The following is a 15,472-nucleotide window of genomic DNA, read 5'->3' as shown; positions in this document are numbered from 1 at the left end:
AAAACAAAAACATCTAATGACAGGTTTTGAAAATGCGCCCATGCTTTCAAGATCACAAATTGTCAGAGGTCTACGCAGGGGAAGGGCAGGTCCCCTGTACTCGAGTGCCAAAGGCTGCCTGGTACACACATGTTCCTCCTTGTTCTGTGGCGCAGGCTGCCTAGAAAAGACCCATTTCAGAGGCTGTTGCAGGAAACCTGTCACAGAAGGTCAAGAGAGGGGCTGTGGGGGACACACTGCCTCTGCACCCATGCCGCCTCCTCAGAGGATGTTTGCCATGTGCCATCCCCAGCATCTGCAAGGATTCAACTGTGTCTCTGCCCTTTCCTGGAATGCTTTCCCCTCTATTCCTGTGTCTGTCTCACAAGGTGGCACACGAGAATTCAGCAAACATGTCCCTTTGCTGCAGACACAGCTGGGGTGGAATTTGCCTACTCTGAAGTGCCTGAAAACCTATTTCTTTTTTTGAACTTTCATGCCTTTGACTACTTCTTTGAAAATACCTTCTGCTGGCTTGCCACCAAGGGCTGGCTTGACACTGTGTGACACTTAAAAAAGCCCAGGTGACAGAGGGTAGGCAGGAGTGATGATATCCTGGCAGTATATGGAACGGTGCAATTTAAATCTGCCTGTATTAACCGTATTACAGTATGCTGTAACTTACACTTCCCCAGCCTGAATTCTGCTTGCATCCCGCCTGAAACCCCCCTACCTGCATTTCGCTCCCTGGGATAGGAACTGGAGGGGTCTGGGTCTTCAGGACGCTTGCTCAATTTTTCCTGCGTCAGCGATAGCTGCATTTTGCAGTCAGCCTTCCCTTGGGTTTGCTGCTTTGCAGAAGCGGTCTGAGTGCCACACGCACAAAAACCCAAACCCCTCAAGATGTGGTTGAGTAGCAGGATCACTCAAAACCAGCCAGCCCAATGGCAGCGCCAGTCCCTCTTTGTTGTCCTATTACTGTCGTTCACCCTCCAATAATCCAGCCAGAGCTCTTTTCCTGGGGCACAGCACTGGCTGGCTTTCAGGTGGGGTTACTCTCCTTCCTCCACCTGCACAGATCCTTCCACACCTGCACGCAGCAGCGTGCCCGACGCACACGGGCCTGTGTGCACGCTCCCTCCCCGTAAGCTCATCCTGCACCTCCGCCGTCACACCAACGTGTTGGGAAGTAACTTCTGCTGCGCAGAGTGTGCATTATTTCAGCGGGGAGAGCTACGTTAGCACCCGGGACAGCGAGGTAAAAGGTTTCCTAGGTCACGGAGAGTCGACGGCGCGGCGCGGGCACCCGTCAGGCACTGCTTATGTGCAGCCCAGCCCGTGCTCCTGGGAGCTTCGCCGCCTGTCACCTGGGCAGCACAGCTCTGAAGGAGCAATTAAATTTTATACTGTGGTTGCAAAGTAGGAATAACATGCAAAATGGGATTAAGTCTTAATGTGATCTCATATCCAAGCTAGTCCCGGACCACCTAGTAATGTCAGTGAGAAAGTTCTAAGTATTATTACTATTAAAAAAAAAATAAAAAAAAATGCACTGCACTTCAAAGGGAAAGCAAACCACAACAACTATGCTGGTGATGTTACGGACATGCTGTACGCCCAGTAAATCAAAGTGTAACGAACTACATTTTCAGTGTCTTCCGCTGGCCCCCCGAGTTATTTCCTGAATCTCTGAATGGGCTGCCACGGCCTCGGCTGGGCAGAGGCGCGTGGTGCCAGCGGTCACCGCGGCTCCATCTCCAGGGCAGCGGCTTTTGTGTGAGAGGCGAGGGGGCCTCTGCGCCTGCAAAGAGCTTCTCAAGCAGTGATGGAAATTCTCAAGGGGAAACCAACAATGAAAATAAATCCAGACTGGAAATTACTTCAGATGCAAGCAAAGGCAAAGGAGATTTGTGCTGCGAATGCCAGTCCCGCTTTTTCCCCCCAGGTGTGAGCTGCACTGAATTCACCCAGGCTCTGATGCCCAGCGCTCCCTGGGGGTACGGTCACGTTGCAAGCACAATTTTGATACCCCTTAGGCAGTTCTCGGAAGCTGTGAAGTTGGCGCTCCCTTCAGACTTAGTAGGGTTTGGAGGCAACATCCCAGTAACTATGAACTCAAGCTGAGAGTAGCAACAACCCCCTACCCTACACGCCTCCTTAGATTCCAATGTAAGGAAAAATCTGGGGGAGGCATTTTGAATTGAATCGGGGAAACATGGGACTGAATGAAGTGTGCATGCAAATCACAACATCCTCTAGACATTTTGTTCCTGTTTTTCTCTGCAGCTAGTGTTACCCGTTAAGCATGCCAGTCTCTGCAGGGCTGCAACCCAGCCCTCCTGTCTCGCATCTGGGACAGACAGCACGCTACCCACCCCGCCGCCCCAACCTTTTCAAGACTCTCCTCAGATCTGTGCGACAGCCCTCATCTGACCGAGGCACCCGTGCAGCCAACCTGCAAGCACGTACTCCCCTGAAGGCCTGCGAAAAGCAGTGGGAAGTTAAGGGCATCCTGAAGCGTGGTGCTGAGCGAGGCCTAAAGCCCTGCAGCCCCACACTGACACACGCCGGGTCGCCGATTCCTCGAGCCTCGGGTAAAGTGCTGCCAAGCTGCCGGCAATGTGCAGCCAAAGCGGCTGATCCCGCTACGGGAACAACCTTCTACTCGCAACTTCTATGTCTTAAAGCCTTTTTGTTCTCAAACAAGCAATGGTCTTCCTTGCCTGTCCCGTTACTGCAACTCAAAGGAAACTCCACTGGAAGAAAGCAGAGTTAGACGAGAGCCACTGAAATGATACTACAGAAAGTTTTACCCCTTTGGTTCTGCAGGAAGATAGATAGTCCAGCACCAGACAGCATACACAGCTAAAATGGCATGCAGAAAGTGTACCAGATCACTAATTCACAAAGCACTGTTTGCCTTAAAGAAATCACATGGAAGAAAGTAATTTTTCTTTAACGTGATGGTAATTCAAAGCTTTCTCTGGCACAGAAGCGGATGATCTGCACCAGAAGAAAAAAAACGCAGCCGATGAAGTGAAGTATCATCATCCACCCAAGCTGTTTTTCTCCACCCTCCTTGACTAGAAACGCATTTCCGAGTCAGCAACAGCTTCTCTAGCACAGCATCTCTAGTTTCACACCAATTTACAACTACGCCATTTTTGAACACAAAACCTATGTCTAACTTGAGGTAGTTACCAGTCACCAAAAAGAAAACCACGTTTCTTCTCGAAAGGTGCAATTATCTAGGCTCTGGCTCTAAAGATATTGCAAAGGAGATTTATTTCCCATTAGCTGTCAAAACCACAGTAGTGCCATACTTATAGAAGTACTTAAACAGAAGTGAAACCATAGATGTTTGTGGCACAGCAGTTTGCTCTTCACAGTGGTTTAAAATTTATGCCAGCAGTTTATTATTTAAATGTATTTTCCTTAGGTGAATACAACAGAGCTGCTGCATTTGAGTTACGAAGCAATGCTGAAGAAGAATTAAGAATTACACAGTTAAATTGTGTATTATCATGTAAATGGAAAAGGAATGTCACGTGGGACTCGGTGCATTGTTCGGAGAGATAAATGCAGTGAACTATAAATACAAGTTCGATAGAGTGCCCTGTCAGTTAAGCAGTTAGATGAAAGCAAGTCTTGGGAGCTACTGGGTACATTTTAAAATAAGTACTCATACACACAGTTTCAATATCTAATACAGCTAACTAATCAGCCACTACTTTTGTTCGTAAAACTGCCGTCTTGTCCTATGAAAAAACAAAGAAGGGAAACACCGTAATGGCCAAAGATAACTGTCTTTATGTGAGGTTTAATCTACATAAATTATTATTATGTAATAATTTATAAGAATTTATGTTATAATTTATAATAAAAGCCCTCCTGCAGGTCTGAAGGCACGGCCCTGGGTTCGGGGGAGGGTGAGCGCCTGACACACTGAAGACAGCACCTACATGCACAGCGGCTGCTGAGCACGCTGCTGCCTTTGTCCAGAGAGGTGCCTGTCCAGATGTAAAAGAGATTATGCTGCTGTTTGATTATAGCAGGATACATACTGGCGTTTGGGGTTTAAAGAGGATTAGTTTGTCCTTTGTCCCTATCCAGGCTTCATTTTGAGCCATAAACGGCCTCTTCTATGAATACTGGTACATGTTAAAAAGCAAACAAGAGGTGCAGATATTTTGTTTTGTACGCCCGGTGCTACTGCTTCGCCCTATCTAGAACAAAATTTTTGTAGGAAAAAACCCAACTATTTTAGCAAGGCTGAAAAGCTTTCCCGTTCTCCAATTCTGCCTCAACCCTCCCATTGCAAAGACAAGTAAAATGGGAAGAGAAGACCGAGTACCAATACAACCACCCACCACCTCCGGAGACAGTAAATGCTTGACGTGACCTGTATGGAGAGGCTGGTGACTGGTGCCAGCACACAAAGAGGCTGACGTGACGGCAGCTAAGCCCACACCATCTCTATCGGTTTGCTGAAACCAACTGCTTCAATTTTCGCAGTGCGAGTCAAGGCAGTTCATTTCAGGCTTTAAAAAACGGACAAAAAAGTCTATTCAGCTGAAGTATGCAATAGTCACATTATTTGAGAGCTTTTGCCCTTTCAAGCGACAGATACATCTAGGAAAAAAAAGCAAGAGAGAAGGGCAGGGTGTGAAAGTTTAACTCTATCCCTCCTCGCCTCAGAGGGGACGAGTAAAAGTCCATTCGTGGTGGTGGAGCGTGAAGCTGGGAAGAGGCGCCTCCGCTGCCCGTCGGGGAGGACCGAGGAGGCGCGCACTTCCCTGTCAAAGCTCAGGCAAACATTCAGGACAAAGAAGGCAAAACATTAACAGACTTTACTGAAATATCAGTTTCTTTAGTATGTTACAGAAAAAACTTATGAACATATATAATGTACATAAAAGGCAGACTTTGTAAAATAAAAAGGTCTTTTACAAAAAAATCAAAAGTCAAAGTAAAGTGCATGAAACAGTTTTTCCTCCACTTTAACTATTGCATCAAAGTCTTAGCACACAGCAATGTTTTTAAAATCTGGGAGATCCTCTTGTGTCACCCATTAGCCAGTCACTTCACTGGTCAGATGAAATGGCGGCGATTACAAACAAACGCTTAAGAATCAGAACAGCTTTAACCAGATGCATCCACAACAAAGACTAAGAGCTAAGGGAGTACGGGCTTCCTATACACTTGTCATCGACAAGATTTAACAATCAGCAGAAAGGTTCACTCTCGTTAAAGAAAATCAGTAAGAAACAAGCTTCATAAATAGGGCAGTTTTGCTAGTTAGGGGCTCCCCTACTGTGCCATCAGTTCTTGGTCTATGAAAATCGACATTCATACTTAAATATGCTGTTGCAAAAGGAAGAATATATATATATATGTATTAAAAAAAAACCGTCTCCGCCCGCCTCTTTTGGAGGGAGAAGGCAGTCGACCACAATCCAGACAAAGGCGACAGCTTTCCCACGGGGTGCCTCCCGGGGCGGGGGGGGCACCCCGGGTCCGGCAGCTCGCTCCAGATGCGGGGCCCCGTCGGGTTTTGGGGCTCTGGGAGCGGCGCCCCGGGCGCGGAGCTCGGCAGCGGGGCCGCCGCCCCCCCCCCCCCCCGCCCCGCCGGGCGGGCGGCCCCGCGCGGGGGGACGCGGCGGGGCCGGGCGGGCAGAGGGCGCGGCCCCCCCCCCCCCCCACGCGGCCGTCAGAGCGCGGCGGCCCGCGCGCGGCAGTGGGCGATGTGGCGGTGCACGAAGTCGACGCGGGCCTGCAGCAGCTCGGCCTGCCGCTCCGAGAGGAAGCCGAGCCGGGCCCAGAGCGGCTCCCGCGCCCGGTACCGGCGGCGCAGCTCGGCGGCGGCGCTGCGGCGGCGGTGGAGCTCGGCGACGCGCCGCGCCGTGCCCTCGCGGAAGACGCAGACGGAGCGGAGCAGCGGCTCGTTGTAGGGGTCCCACATGGCGAGGAGGCGGTAGCCGTGCACCAGCCCCGCCTCGTTGTCCAGGAAGACGAGCCCGCCGTCGGGCCCGCGGAGCAGGTTGCTGGTGGCGCGGCGCATCACCCGCGGGTCCCACTGCAGGCTGAAGAGGTTGCTGACCAGGCGGTCGAAGTTGGCCGTCAGGTAGTCGAAGAGGATCAGGTCGCTCCACTGCACCAGCTCCACCAGCTGCGCCGGCGGCAGGCCGCCCAGCTCCCCCGCCGACAGCGGCTGCAGCCGCCGGCCGGCGCCCGCCTCGGCGCCCCAGGGCGCGGGGGCCACCACGGCCGTCAGGTTGTCCACCCAGCGCGTCAGGCTGACCACGGCGCCCTCGGCCCAGTGCGAGCCGCGCAGCTCCTCCCGCACCGGCTCCCACTGCCGCCCGCGGGCCTCCACCAGGGCGAGGGCGAGGGGCGGCAGCCGCTCCTGCATGCCCAGCACCCCGGCCAGGTGGTACGAGAGCGCCTCGCCCTGGATCTGCTCCGGGTTGATGCCGTACCGGACGCAGGCGCGGCTCCCGTCCGACAGCCGCGCCAGCCGGTTGGAGCCGCGCCCGCAGCCGCCCCGCTCCAGCGAGGCCACCCGGGCGGCGCGGGCAGCCGCCAGCCACGCCGCCGCCTCCTCCGCCGCGAACCCCGGCGGCACCCGCTCCTCCAGCTCGCGGCTCCAGAAGATGCCCCGCTCCACCGGGGAGCCGCCCCTCTCCTCCCGGCCCGGCGCCGGCACCGCCAGCAGCGCCCGGAAAGTTTTCTGCTCGCCCCGCGGCACCGGCGGCCGGCCCCAGCCCCGCCGCCCCGGGCGCGGCTCCGCCGCCGGCTCCGGCTCCCGCCGCGGCAGCACCGTCCAGAGCCCCGGCAGGGCGCCCAGCAGCACCAGCCCCAGCACGGGCAGCGGCCCCGGCGCAGCCCGCCTCGCCTGCCTCATCCTCCCGCCGCTCTCACGCCGGTGCCGCGGGACGCGGCGGCGGTGCAGTCCCGCCGCTCGGCCGCTGGCGCATGGCCGCGGGCCGGGCCGGGGAGCGGCAGCGGCCGGTGTCGGCGAGCCCCGGCGCAGCCCCCTCCGTGTGCGCCAGCCCCGCCGGCGGCCGCGGGCACCCGCACCACGTGGGGAGCCGGGGCGGCGCGCCCGGCCCGCCCCGTCCCTCGGCGCGGCCCTCCGCTTAAAGCGGCGATGCCCCGCGCGGGGAGCGGGGCCCGCAGCCGGCGGGGAGACCCGGGCGGCGTGGGAGGGGGGGCCGCGCACATCAGCCGGCACGCCTAGGGGGGGAGGGGACGAAGGGGAAGGAGAAGCCGCCCCCCCCCCACCCGAGCCGGGGCACTGGCTCCGGCGGAGCCTCCCGCCCACGGCGGCACGGCGGGGTCGCGCCGCGGTCACCGGCAGATCCACACCCCCTCCGCTCTACCCCTCGCCGCGGGGCCGGCGGCCGGCGGGTTGCGGGCGCAGAGGGCTCGCCCGACGCCGCGCCGTGCACGTGCAGCTCGGGGCACGCGTGGGCACGCACACGAGCAACACCGCGGGGGACTGACTGTGGGCGAGGCGCGGTCGCGAGATACCGCCCCCCCCCCCCCCCCCCCCCCCCCGGAGCGTCACAGCCTCCCGCCGCCCGCGGAGGGGCCCGCCAGTGCGTGTCGCGGCGTGGCCCCGCTTCTCCCGGCATTTCACGCCCCACGAGGGGAAGTTTGAAGCCCGGCGGCGGGGCACGGTCCCGCCCCGCGGGGTTTCCAGCCCGAGGGAGCGCCGGCCAGCACACCGCACGCTCAGGCCCTCGGAGGTCTCTAGGGTGTACGCCGCAAGGTTGGAAGAGCAGCTATTTCTGCCAGTTCCCTGCCCTCCCGAGGCAAGAAAACTCAGCTCTGCTCTTCCCGTATTTTACTGGAGACCTCGCTGGGGAGGAACGTGTTTGTGAGCCGAGTTAGATTAAACACCTCTCCCTTCTTCAATCTGTGCCGTGGCTATCCTCCAAAGCAGTTACTGGAGTTGGGTCAGCGAAGCAGAACCACCGCATACGTACAGATTCTTAAACATTGCAGAAACAATAGCCCCTTCCTTGCTCACCCCCTCAGCTCTCCCTGCTCTCCCGAGATACCCCAACTACTAATTTTCCAACCACACCACAGTCTTCCAGGTTGGATGGAATGCAAGTTATTTACTACAAGAAAAGGGGAATTCTCTCTCTTTTCCGGGATTCGTTTAAAACATTCAAACTCTCCTAACCCGCTGTAACACCTTCCCGAATTCCCCTTTACGCCGGGACTCCAGGGCTCCCCGAGGACGCTGGGGCTGGAAGCTGCCGCCCCCTCCCCGCTCCCCACGCCGCTCCCGCCGCACCAGCTCCTCCCGCCGGTCACGGCGCTCCGCTGCAGCCGGCGGCACCGGCAGGACGGGGCGGGCAGCCAGGCCCCGCCGCCCCAAATCCTGCCCCTCGCCATCCCAAATCCTGCCCCCCGCCGCCCCAAATCCTGCCCCCGCCGCCCCAAATCCTGCCCCCCGCCGCCCCAAATCCTGCCCCCCGCCACCCCAAATCCTGCCCCCCGCCGCCCCAAATCCTGCCCCCCGCCGCCCCAAATCCTGCCCCCTGCCGCCCCAAATCCTGCCCCCCGCGATCCCAAATCCTGCCCCCCGCCGCCCCAAATCCTGCCCCCCGCCATCCCAAATCCTGCCCCCCGCCGCCCCAAATCCTGCCCCCCGCCATCCCAAATCCTGCCCCCCTCCACCCCAAATCCTGCCCCAAATCCTGCCCCCCGCCGCCCCAGCGGGGCGCCCAGGCCGTGGAGATTGACTTGCGGGACGCCCGTGGGAGGTGAAGGGCTGCCTCCCTCCCGGGTGGGAGGGTCTCTCGGCGAGAAACGGCACGGAAGGGAGGCCAGGACGCGTCAAAAATCGTGGCCGATGCCTTTTCTAACAAGACGACCTCGCATCTAATTGCGACTGGTGTGACTGGGCGCGTTAGTGCTGTTGGGTCCCCTGGGCACGTAGGGGCTTGCTGAAATAAAAATGAGAAATAGTCACCATCCTGTCTTCCCTCAACACAAGCTAGAATTGTCCCTCTTGCTACCCACAAATTCAGGTCTGGTGCGACCCTGACCCCGACGCCTCGCTGCCGGGTGGCCCGTTAGGCTTTTGCCCTCTGAAGCCTCAGGGGCTGCACCGATGGCACCAGTTGTGTGACCTGGCGCTGGGTATCTCCACCGTTCCCAGTGCCCGCTAGAACAGTACCAGTACACTGAGCCGGAGGCTTTTATCCAACAGCAGGCTGAATATTTTCACCAAAGAAATGGCACAGAATTGCCTCTGTTCTCTGCCACTTTCCGGCTCGAAATGGCTTTAAGAAAACTCCCAGTTTGTTGGAAAAGGACTGAAAGCAAACAATGAATTTTATTCCATATATAGGTTGGATGTGTATTTTGATTTAAGTGAATTATTTATTTGCCTTTCAGGGTGAATTATGCTTACAGTGAGCATCCAACTGCCAGTACCTGCACTGGGAAGGCCCCCTGGAGAAGTACCATTGGCGTGGATAAGGACACTACATTTTCTGTTATTAAGGTGAATATAAGCTCCAAGTTATGCACGACATTCATTTCAATTACAGCTTGCCTCTTGTAAGCTAAGCAGTTAATCATCAGGCTATATTGTGACTGCACCCTTAAATCAAAATAGGGAAAACAGCATCTCCCCCCAAACACCCAGCCTCCTCACTACACCATTTGGAAGCCGAACAAGCCAGAGTTTTGCTGAGCCATCCCGCTGGCTAATAGTCCTGCTTATAGGTTGGAATATTTTAAAAACCAGACTGGTAGAGGGTTAAACATCAGCCAAGCTGACATGCTGTTCAATTTACAGCATGTTAAGCATTCTTGAAACTGTGATCACTGATATATTTGGGTCAATCAGATGTCTTGTTACTGCTTTGCAGACATTGCAATGAGCAGCTTGGAGATAAAGGAGAACAGTCTCCAGGCTTCTCAGCCCTATACTGGGGAAGGGAGAGCTGGCCACCCTCCAGACCCAGGATCATAGCAAGCAAAAAGATAACAAAATAATTTCTGGCTTCCCTATGTTGTTTCTTACATTAACTTGATTTTAGTTGCCTGACAAAGCCAGGCTTATAGAATACCTAGCTGCTAGTGTTTTGCACTGATTTTAGCCTAGTGAAGGTTTTGTTCTCCCCATTCCCCTCTTGCCTCCCAGTACCCAGCTTCCTGGTGACATGGGGTAGCTGTCACGGCAGGCAGCGGCGATTCCTCCCATCAAAGGCAGAAGAAACGGGGACCGAACAGAGACTTCAGGATTTCTCCTCTGCATTGAAAGCTATTTCGTACTCAAGCCAAACTCTAATGGGTTTTGGTAGGATTAGGATTGTGGGGCTTTACTTTTCTGGCCACAGCTTGTCTGTGCTGGACTTGAGGAGCCCTGCTGGCCAGGCTCACAATCTCTGCTGGGCACAGAAGGCTGGTGAAGCAGGCGCAGGGTGAGTCTCCGTTGCACCAGAGCCCAAAACTATCAACAGCTCCAAAGCACCCAGGGACCCACTGGTGCTCTGCAGGGCAGGAGGGAGCCTCCTCCTGCGGCTGGAGCTGCAGCTGGAAGTGGGGTGCCCACAGCAGGGAGGACAGCTTGGGAGGGCTGCCCCAGCCATGCATAGGCACCCTCTGGCTCAGGCAAGTTCTGGCCTGTGGTAGCATTGCATACCTTCCTCTGACGCTCTCCCACAGCCCAATCCATCCCCACCTTTCAGAGGCATTGCCGTGGAAGGTATTCCCCAGCACAGACCTTTCTGGACTACCAAGATTAGCGTGGGCACACCCACCCACCCACCCACCCACACACACACACACACACACCCACACCCCCACCCCCTTTCCAGGCTCATGGTCATTTCTCTCTCTTCACTAAGCACCGACAGACACTTTCTGTTCATCACTGCGTTGCCAGATCTACCTGGCCTCAACACCAGGTTACTGAGTCTGGTGGCTGCCCCATGAACCCCCACACTGCTGGGGAGGCTGCAGCGGGTGAGCCTGAGCTACTGCTTCGTGGTGACTCTCAGTAGCACAACACGTGGAAGTCCTTCATTTACTCTGAACTGTGGTTTAGGATCCTGGGTGGGGTGGGAATAGGGGCTTTTTACCCCAGTCCAGCATATTTTCTCTAGATTTCACCCTCCTAAGACTTTTTATACAGCTTGTTCTATTTCTATCCAGCATTTCCTCAGCTGTCCCTAAGCAGCTTGTTCCCACCCCTGTTCAGCAGCTTTGGTTCCTGGCAGCGAGCCAGTGCCAGTGAGCTCCCAAACCCCCGACAGCCAATTTTGAAGGGATCCCCGTGATTGCTGTGAGGAGAGGAGCACTGAGCACGTGGTGCAGTGCGTGGGCACGTGTGGAACTGGCGGCTGCCCTGGGGATGTGAAAGCTGCTGCAGACAGGCTGTAGCGGAGTGATGCCCCTGCTTCCTCAGTGCTGCATGTTCCCATCCCTCCACACTTCCCCGCTTTGTGTTTCGAGCCACTGGGTCAATGAAAATGTGGCTCTTGGGAGCCTTCCATCAGGGCAGTATCAGCTCTCCACCTCCCAGAAACCGATACCGGTTGATTTACAGCGCTCCTGCTGATGACAGACTCCTCCTGACACAGCCCCCGCGGTGCCAGCTTTCCTGGCAGCGAGAGCACCTCTCGCTGCCCGTCTGGGATGCCTGAACCTGCAGCCTCCCGCCCAGAGCCCCTCGTCCCTGTGGCCTGTGTGTTTTGATTCTTTCCTTTGCAAGGAAGTTACTTAGACTATCCGGCTAGGGGAGAAGAGTTATGCCTGCAGAACCGTCTAGTACAGATCCAGGGTTGCCATCAAAACAACGCTAATGCCAGTACAGCTCGTTTCTCCTGGGGAAGGGCGGGAATTTTGGAGTAAACTACATTGGCAAAAAGTTAGTGTGCCAAAACTTTATGTGCTTAGTGTCACTATAAGTTGTTTCCACACTAGGAGTGCTTTGTACAAATACATCAGCAACAAAGCCCGTGTATACGCCTGACTATGGCTCTGTCAAGGTGGATTTGTATTTCTCAACCTCATGATGAGATATTCCAGCAACCAAAGGGCAGGATTTAGAGCTGCTTGTGACTGGGGGAGGGCTGAAGAAGTTAAGGTGCTCTGCATTTCATAGCGGGGAGATGAACTTTAGAGACCTTGCCCTGCAGGCGTGTCGGCAAATTACAAACCTGGAAGTATTTACAAACGTGTTTCAGCCTGGAATAGAGAAATCTGGAAGCTTTGCTATTGCTTTGACTCCATAGTTGATTTTGCAGAAAAGCTCCCAGACAGAAGGGACTCTACAAGGATTTTTTTTTTTTTTTTTTTTTTTTTTTTTGTAATCTGAAGCACCATGTAGAACATGAAGCTAGGCAATTTCTGTACACAGAACTGATCCTATCTCCCCTGTACTCTGTAACTTTCTGTTTTTAATATCTGTGACTCTCTGCTTTTAATATCAAAGCAATAAATGAGTAAGTGCTTGAGCTCTTGTGCCTGGCTCTTGAAAGTGTTCATAAGACTTGTCAGGTGCCTGATGATGCTCAGTCAGTTAGGAGATCCGTTCTCATCCTTATTAAAGGTGAACTGCAAGGATAGAAAGAAATCTGTGTTACACTCAGGCTGATGTTCTCAGGGTCTCCAACAAGTAGGCTCTGCAGAACGGCCGTGAAAGAAATATATTGAAATGAGAGGTCAGCAGCATCCTTTATACAAATACAACACAGCCTCTCCAGACAGCTGATGGTTCAGCTGGGAGGATTTTTCATATAAGCAACATTAGGCATGATGGCCTTGCTTTTCATGGCTTGGGGTGAGATCCTTGGCTGATCTGCACTGGCAAAGCTGCGTTCTGGTGAGCGGCTCACTGAAACTTGCAGCATCCACATTAAAACAGTTCTGGGAGGTCGCAGCTCCCTGCTCACCCTGAAATACAGTTCATTCTGGGAGGAAACGCAGTAGCCATTTGTGTCCACCACAAAAAAATAATATTTTTTTTTTTTTTAGGCCAGGAAGTAAAGATGTTCAAGAAACCTCTTCAAGTGAAACTGCTGAAGTCATTTAGGGAGACAAAAGGTAATTACCACATGAAAGGATAAATTATGCAATGGGTACTGGCCTCTGCTTTCAAGCAGGGCTTCCTGGAGGGTCATAGGCCATGGCCTGCAATATTCATGTCATATATGTCAATAACTTTTCTCCTCTCCTCCTTCTGTCTGCCAAAACACATGAGTGAAGAATACTGTTCAATACAGTTCACAGTAATTCCAGGCACCTGCCCTGGTGTAGCACAGCAAGAGAGAGGGGAAACCCAAACTCCATGTCTTTCTAATAGGCAGAAGCTCAAACCACCTTGATGATAGCCCACAGATTTTCTTTCCTTCTGGCTCATCCTGCAAGCCCATGAAATTGTACTTGCAGTAGCATGTACGGTTTGGAGAGATACTGCCTTTAGGTGGAGACTCTCCATCACCTTCTGGTAAACTGGGCCAGGGGTTAAATAGCCTCACTATTAAAAATATCCTCACCTTAATGTGTTCTCCAGGCACTTAGACAGCCCTGTGATGGGCCCAGTTAAAAACTGAGATGGACCAGACATGACTAAAAAAGTGAGGCCAGGCTAAAGGTAGAGTTACTATTGTTACAGGAAGGAAAAAAATGGTCGTAAAATTTAGCTTCTACTTCAAAAATACACCCAGGACACATCTTGAACTTTTCAGCAAGTCCTAAAAAAATGCAGCTTTTGCACTGCCAGTGAAACCGTTCTAATTAGTCTTAAGGTAAAAACCCTGGCTGCGCCAGTGAAAAGCCAGCTGTTCAGCTCTCTCTAAGCGAAGCAGAGAAAAGGACCAGCTTAAATAGCAAACCCGGTTTCCAGGCCCCTAATATCTTCTCTCTGTGGTGTTGTCTGGAGAGGCAGCTGGATTCTTTCCAAGGACAGAGGAGCCCCTCCAGCTGCCAAGAGTGCTGGAGGGGGAAGATGCAGAAGAAAGGAACGGATGAATTCCTCGGACCTTTGCTTTTCTTCCCCCAGCCTTTCCCCTCCTTGAATGCGCCCTCTGCCCCTGCGTGAAGCTGTGAGGTGAGGTGCTGAGAAAGGGGGGGCAGTGTCCCAGTCCTTCTCCTTCCCGCTGTCAGAGGAGGTCCCCTCTGCTCTGTGCCTGCCTGGAGCAGGGTTTCTCAGCCGGGCCCCGTCTCTCACCACGGCAGGCACCCCAGGGAGCCTGTGGCTCGCCCCTCAGGGGCATCCCTGGCCCGGCGCTCAGTGCTGCGCAGTAGCCTGCCGAGCCAGCAGCGCCCACTGCAGCGTCTGCAGCACCCCGAGGGCTCCGCAGATGGGAAGCAAGTCTGCTACTGAGGACAGGTGTGGCCTCACCTCAGGTGTCAGCGGAGTCTTTTTCATCAGGACACACCGAGGCCCTCTTGTTGCTCGCGGGGGACTCTTCCTTTTCCACATTCTCTAGGGTTTTGTTTTGTCCATTTTTAAGGGACTCAGGTGATGAGATTTCCACCCCTCCTAGCTCTATCCAGCAGATGTCTCTGCTGGGAGCATTCAATGTGGCTGCAATTCCTATTGTAATAGTTTTCCTACACATTCCACCTGTTGTGATCAAATTATTGACTGACACTCTCAGTCTTCACTGCAGAAAATTAATAGGGTTTACCTTGATGCATGTAAGGACAGCCAGACTGTCTGAAGGTAAGCCAGCTGAGCCTGGATGTGATTTAGCTGCGTTAGCCCAGGCTCCCTGTCTGAGCTCAGAAGCCCGGGTTCAGGCACAGGAATACTGCCGCACTTGCATGACCAGCCTAAATTAAGACTCAAGTGGCCTTATCAGTTTGGGTCTCTGCAACCGCAGTGATCCCTACACCGCGGTCTGTTCTGCAGAGGAGATGTCCCTCTCAGGATCCCTCCCACTGATGGGGTGAGAGGCAGGAAGCAAATGAACCCCTGTAGACCTAAGTCACGAAGCTGTCCCAGTTTTGAAGGTCCCAGCTCATGATTTTTCTGTGATTGGGGTTGGTGACATTGAGAAGTTTCCCTGCTGTGCGCTCTACATCTTAATGTGACTCATTTAAATTTCTAAGCCTTATTAAATACAGCATTAACATTCAATAAATGTCTCATTGATTACGTATTTACTTATCTTGTATTTAACTAGCATTCTCTTAAGGAATGAATAAAGAGTCAGAAGCAAGCGATAGTTACTTCATGTGATTTAAAAGGAACTGGAAAAGTACCCTTCAGAGGTTAAGGACTGCAGTCAGGAACTGAATCTGCCCAATATCTAAGTGCCATAAACATTTTTATATTCAACAAGCTTTATTAAAAATACCACAATGCTTTTGTTAAATCAAAATGTATTTTAACTCAGAATGAAATCCAAACACTTTATCTACAAATAGGAAAGCCCTTCAGTTACTGCCTAGCTAACCCGGCCCAAAGCAGTACTTGGTTCCTCAGCCTGCAAAGCCGAGGGCTGGCAGCTAA

General features: G+C 53.8%; 1 protein-coding gene and 1 long non-coding RNA gene across 2 annotated transcripts in view; both read right to left on the bottom strand.

Annotated features, from left to right (window-relative positions):
* Nucleotides 1–5,651: 5,651 nt before the first annotated feature.
* Nucleotides 5,652–7,493, bottom strand: FJX1 (four-jointed box kinase 1). The gene has a single exon (XM_033011048.2). The coding sequence runs from the start codon at nt 6,881–6,883 to the stop codon at nt 5,690–5,692; it is 1,194 nt and encodes a 397-aa protein (XP_032866939.2). The 5' UTR covers nt 6,884–7,493; the 3' UTR covers nt 5,652–5,689.
* A 4,813-nt stretch (nt 7,494–12,306) lies between these two features.
* LOC116965882 overlaps nt 12,307–15,472 on the bottom strand; it is a 94,166-nt gene continuing 91,000 nt past the window's right edge. The window contains exon 3 of the long non-coding RNA XR_004409756.2: nt 12,307–12,567. This is a non-coding gene — a long non-coding RNA (uncharacterized LOC116965882). The remainder of the gene's footprint in view (nt 12,568–15,472) is intronic.

This window comes from Tyto alba, unplaced genomic scaffold (assembly GCF_018691265.1).
Source record: "Tyto alba isolate M040663 unplaced genomic scaffold, T.alba_DEE_v4.0 Super-Scaffold_18, whole genome shotgun sequence".
NCBI classification, from domain to species: Eukaryota; Metazoa; Chordata; class Aves; order Strigiformes; family Tytonidae; genus Tyto; species Tyto alba.
Note: the sequence above shows the minus strand (reverse complement) of the source record. Positions and strands in the feature narration are given on the sequence as shown.

Coding starts and splice junctions, on each gene's coding strand:
- FJX1 (XM_033011048.2), bottom strand. CDS start 6,883: ATGAGGCAGGCGAGGCGGGCTGCGCCGGGGCCGCTGCCCGTGCTGGGG.